The 5,708-nt window shown below is 60.6% G+C and overlaps 1 protein-coding gene across 1 annotated transcript in view; it reads left to right on the forward strand.

The window, feature by feature from the left end:
- Window positions 1–498: 498 nt before the first annotated feature.
- LOC135113046 (uncharacterized) overlaps window positions 499–5,708 on the forward strand; it is a 5,725-nt gene continuing 515 nt past the window's right edge. The window contains exon 1 of the mRNA XM_064027976.1: window positions 499–5,708. This exon is cut by the window's right edge and continues 515 nt beyond it. Within this exon, the coding sequence (XP_063884046.1) occupies window positions 590–5,708 (5,119 nt within the window). The 5' untranslated portion in view covers window positions 499–589.

Genomic DNA, 5,708 nt, shown 5'->3' on the forward strand with positions numbered 1-5,708 from the left:
GGACGGCACCGCGGCCATCCCACTTAAGATGAGCGGCTCAGCGGCCATGCCACTCAAGATGGACGGCACCGCGGCCATGCCACTCAAAATGGACGGCACCGCGGCCATGCCAGTCAAAATGGACGGCACCGCGGCCATCCCACTTAAGATGAGCGGCTCAGCGGCCATGCCACTCAAGATGGACGGCACCGCGGCCATCCCACTTAAGACGAGAGGTGTAGCGGCCATGCCACTCAAGATGGACGGCACCGCGGCCATCCCACTCAAGATGGACGGCACCGCGGCCATCCCACTCAAGATGGACGGCACTGCGGCCATCCCACTCAAGATGGACGGCACTGAGGCTATCCCACTCAAAATGGACGGGACTGCGGCCGTCCCTGGCAAGGAGGGCAGCGCATCGGCCGTTCCCGGCACGGAAGGCAGCGCTGCGGCCATTCCCATCAAGGAAGACAGCGCCTCGGCCAATCCCATCAAGGAAGGCAGCGCCTCGGGCGTCAGGACCGTCCCCGGCAAGGAAGGAGGCGCCGCGGCCGTCCCTGGCAGAGAAGGCGGTGCCGCGGCTGTCTCCGGCAAGAAATGCGGCGCCATGGCCGTCTCCGGAAAGGATAGGGGCTCTACTAGATCAAAAAAGCCCAGAAAGTCTCAGATAAAGCCTTACCCGCCCCAGGCGCCTTGCCGCTTCCAACGCCCTCCCAATTGTGACGCGGGCATGCAGGTCCGTCCCCGGGCGTCCCCTTTCAACATCGTGTGTTGCAAGTTTAGCGAGGTGTTTCACAACAAGAATGACATCTGCACCTATTTGTCATACCGTGTGTCTGACGCGGTCAGGTTCAGGCTGGAGCATCTCGAGACAGACGGGAGAAACACTATCATTGTGCTCCACTGCCCAAATCAGCGGGTGGCGCAGCGTCTGCAGGAGGAGCTTCTACATGGAAATGCTGCGTGCCCCACGCAGGTGTTGTGCTTCGACTCCCTGTACGCGGCGCGGCACGGTGAACGTGCCAGACCACTGAGGGAGTTGCAGAATTCATACGAACTTCACCTGGACCAGATAGTGAGCAGGGCACAGAGGGTGCTGGCCAGTCACTATGACAAAATGGCTGAGGTGGAGGAGCAGCTAAGGGAACTGCAGCAGGGAAAAAAGAACCTGTCATTAGTGGAGTTCTCTGAGCGCCTCAAGTCCCTCCGGGCGCTAGAAGACCGCCTTCAGGAGCTGGAACTGCAGAAGATTGAGTTCCAGCAACACTTGGAGGATGTCCTTGCCCGCCTGCAAAGTGCCAGGAACACGCAGAACTTTGAGGCCTTGGCCATTGGGCTGAGGAAAGACATGGCCACGGAGTGCAACAGGCTGGCCAAAGCCTTTCCAATCTATGCGCGAAGAAGGGACATCGTCACCACTGTGAAGCAGAACCAGGTGTGCATCATCATCGGTGAGACAGGGTCTGGCAAGAGCACCCAGATGGCCCAGTTCTTCATGCAGGAAGACGTGGCGGGGAAAGGCTTGGTGGCATGCACTCAACCACGGAAGATTGCTGCCACCAGCCTGGCGACACACGTTTCCATGGAGATGGGATCAGAGGTGGGCTGCCTGGTGGGTTACAAGGTGGGCATGCAGACCAGGAAATCGGAAAGCACCAGGATCCTCTACATGACAGACCATGTGCTGCTCAATGAGTGTTTACAGGACCCTGCACTGTCACACTACTCATGCGTCATCATTGACGAGGCGCATGAGCGCAGCATTTACACAGACCTACTGCTGGGCATGCTGCGGACCTGCCTGCGGACACGGCCTGACCTCCGCCTCGTCATTACTTCCGCTACCATAAAACCCGACGTGTTTGTTCGTTACTTCGGCAAGTGTCCGGTGGTGAAGGTGTCTGGCCGCATGTTTCCAGTGGAGGTGGAGTGGCAGGAAGTCCAGAATGGCGTGGACAGCTTCGACAAGTACCAGGAGGCTGCGGTGCGCAAGGCGGTGGAGGTGCATTGCCAGGAGGGGGAGGGCGATGTGCTGGTGTTCGTCACCTCGCCAGCAGAGACAGAACGCTGCTGCCAGATGTTCCGTAACCAGCTGGAGGGCCGCCGAGAGGATTATGTAGTGCAGCAGCTGCACGGGCGGCTACAAAATGAGGAACAGCAGCAGGTGTTCCAGCCGGCGCCGGAAGGTCGGCGCAAGGTAGTGTTTGCCACCAACAGTGCTGAGACCTCCGTCACCATCCCTGGTGTGAAGTTCGTCATCGACACGGGCCTCGTCAAGGAGATGAAATACGACCCTGTGCGGCGGATCAGCAGCCTTAGCGTCACTCTAATTTCACAAAGTTCAGCATGCCAGCGTCAAGGGCGCGCTGGCCGCCTTGGCCCCGGCAAATGCTTCCGCTTGTACACTGAGCAGGACTATAAGAGCATGGCGCCTGATGCACTCCCAGAGATTCTGAGGGTGCACGTGGGCCACGCCATGCTCAAGCTGATGGAGCTGGATGTTGACCCAATGAAGTTTGAGTATGTTGAGGCGCCTTCAACAGATGCTTTAGAGACGGCCCTGGCGTCGCTACAGGCCCTCGGGGCAGTGGCCGAGGGACGCATCACCGACCTGGGGAGATGGGTCGCCAAAATGCCCTTTGACCCCCGCTTTGGCGTGCTGGTGCATAACGCCGTGCAGGCTGGAGCAGGACTGGAGGCTATTGTTGTTGCAGCGACCAGCGGCTGCGGCCCCGTGTTCTACCGCGGCGGATCTACCATAGAGAAGGAAACGGCAGACAGAAAGAAGGTTCCTTTCTGTCATGAGGGTGGTGACCAGCTGACAGCACTCAACGTATTCCGCGAATGGTACACGGTGCCAGAGAGGAACCAGGGCCGCTGGTGCCTCACGCATGCCACTAATGGCAAGATTTTGCGTGCTGTACGAGAAACCACCCGCGAAGTACTGCACACGCTTGACAAAGAGCTGGGTGTTCAAATTCCCTTCAGGTTCGGTGACGCCCGCACTGTGGACGTCACGCTGGCGAGGCTGCTGTTCCGCGCGCTGAGCTCCAACCTGAGCTACTACCTGGGCCACCCAAAGGCAGGCTACGCCCCTGCGTTCAAAGAGCAGCGTGTGGACCTGCATCCATCCAGTGCCCTGCTGCCCCTGGGTTCCCATCCCGAGTGGTTGGTGTTCGAACAAGTAATGCGCACCTCGAGTGATTTCGCCATGCAGGTAACGCCCGTGCAGGAGTGTGCAGTGGTGCAGGCGGTGCAGGACGGCTGGCTGCAGTTGGACGTGGAGGCTGCCAAGAAGAAGAAGTTGGTCGTGGCGTGTCGCGAGCTGGTGGGGCCACAAATGATCCGAGAAGTGGTGGGGCCGCGATACTCGCTCCTGAGGAACTTTGAGGAAAAGCTGAATGCTGCATACCCGGGCTGTGTGGTGGTGGTGGAGGCTGACGTGCAGAAGGGTGAGCTGCGGGTGCTGTCGTCTCAGCAGCACCAGGACTCCCTCTCCCAAAGCTTCAAAGACGTGGTGCCGCCGCTGCGGGCCAAGTTCAGGGCCGAGGAGAGCGAGGAGTCCGTCAGCAGATCCGAGCATGGTGGTGTAAGGGCAGTAGTGGGCGCGGGGGGCGTGGTAACAGACTTGCTCATGCCCACAGAGTACACCGCCGTGATGGTGAACTGCCGCCTAGATGTCATACAGGAGCTCTCTGAGAGGGAAGTGGCCGCGGCCCTGGGCAAACACGGGGCTGTCAAGGAGTGCACAAAGTTCCTTCGTAAGAACAACAGGTCAACACTATGGGGCAAAGTGGTGTTCGAGGGGCGCGAGGCAGCAGCCGCCGCCGTGGAGGAAAGTTACGACGGACAGATGAGGGAGAAGGAACGTCGCTTACAAGAGAGTGGAGATGACTCATATGAGAAGGAAGAATCTGATGACAGTGATGACCTGCAGCTGAATGTCCGACCCAACGTGCGAGCAGCGGGGCGCCCTGACGCTGCTTTCACTGCCAAGATCCAGTGGTGTCGGCGGCCGTCCCGTGGTTTCGGTTACGTGTCCTTTGTCAACGTTGAGGACTTCATGCGGGCTCAGACTGAGTTTGGCAATCGGTTCATAACTGTGGGCGAGTCTCGCGCCTTAGTAAAGATCGCCCGGAAGGAGCCGCAGAGCTTCCACGTCAGTAATTTTGGGCCACTTGTCACGGAGGACGTGCTGCGCGCCGCCTTCGCGGAGAAGCTAGACCTGCACCCGACTCGTGACCTGACCAAGGTGGTGGTGGTAAGGGTGCAGAAGCCCCAGAACACAGAAGAGCGCCTCATATGCCAAAGGCGCCTCAGACTCGAGATAGAGAACTTTGCGCCGCGAGAAAGCTTCCATCTGGAGGTGCGGGAGCCTCGCAGTGACCGTGACGTCAATTTCATCGGGTTCTGCAAGTTTGATAATCCTGAGCAGGGCCACGCCGCCTGTGTCGCCATTGACAACAACTTCCGCATAAATTCCGACACCGTGGTCACCATGAGACCAAACATCCGCAGCTCGCTGTTCGTGCACGCCGACGTGTACGCGCAGTGCGGCCAGCAGCTGGAGGCCCTGGTGCAGGAGCTGGAGGGCGGCGACGTGCGCCTTGAAATCAAGAAGCTCAGAAGTAATAACGTGATCGTGACGTTGTTCAGTGACAGCGTGGCGGGGGTGGCCCTCGTCCGTGCCCGCCTCAAGCAGCTGGTGACGGGTGACGTGGTAGAGTGTGGCAACAGTCCCGCCTCCGTCATCCTTTTCTCCCACGAGGGCAGGAGGCTCCTGAGAGAGGTCATGGACCGCACACACACGCTGGTGCTGACTGACACGCGCCTCAGGACGGTGTCCATCCACGGACCAGCGGAACAGCGGAAGATTGCCCGCGGCCACATCACGGATCACCTGCGAATGCTGGCTGACCACCGCGACACCCTGCAGCTACGGGGAGCCGGCCGCCCGCCAGGCCTCATGAAGGCGCTCATGATGAAATATGGCGGCGACCTGGAAGATCTGCGAATCTCGGCGGGTCTCGGGGCAGTGACCCTCAACCTGCGGTACCACCTGCTGCGCCTGTACGGGCCTCGGCAAGCTGTGGAGAAGGCCAGCCAGGCGGTGGAGGCCTTGGCGGCAGCCCTGCCCCAGGAAGTGACTGAGCCAGACGAGGAGCAGCCCGACTGTGCGGCATGTCTGTGTCCCGTGGAGGCCGCCGCCCTGCGCCGCCTGGAGTGCTGTGGCCACGCCTACTGCCTCGAGTGTCTGGCGCAGCAGGTGAACACAGCACTCACCAGCAGGACTTTCCCTGTGGAGTGTGTGCAGGACGGGTGCGGCGCTCTCCTGGTCTGGCGGGATTTCATCAACCTGTCCCGCGAGGGCCACCTGACCCTGGCACGCCTGGTGCAGGCTGCCGTAGCGGCGCATGTGCAGGCCCACCAGCAGGCCCTGCACTATTGCATCACGCCGGACTGCCCTGTCGTGTACCGCACCACCGCGGAGGGCGCCCTCTTCGTGTGTCCGGAGTGCGAGGCACGAACGTGCTCGGCGTGCCACGTGCTGTACCACGAGGGCCTGACGTGCGCCATGTACCGCAGCGCCGAGAAGGACGGAGGCCTGGACGGCTGGATGAAGCAGGACGCAGGCCGCAGGAAGGTGTGCCCCAGCTGCTCCACGCCCATCGAGAAGATAGAGGGATGCAACAAGGTGACGTGCATAGCCTGCAGGAAGGTGCTGT

The sequence above is a fragment of the Scylla paramamosain genome, chromosome 25, assembly GCF_035594125.1.
Source record: "Scylla paramamosain isolate STU-SP2022 chromosome 25, ASM3559412v1, whole genome shotgun sequence".
In the NCBI taxonomy this organism is placed as follows: domain Eukaryota; kingdom Metazoa; phylum Arthropoda; class Malacostraca; order Decapoda; family Portunidae; genus Scylla; species Scylla paramamosain.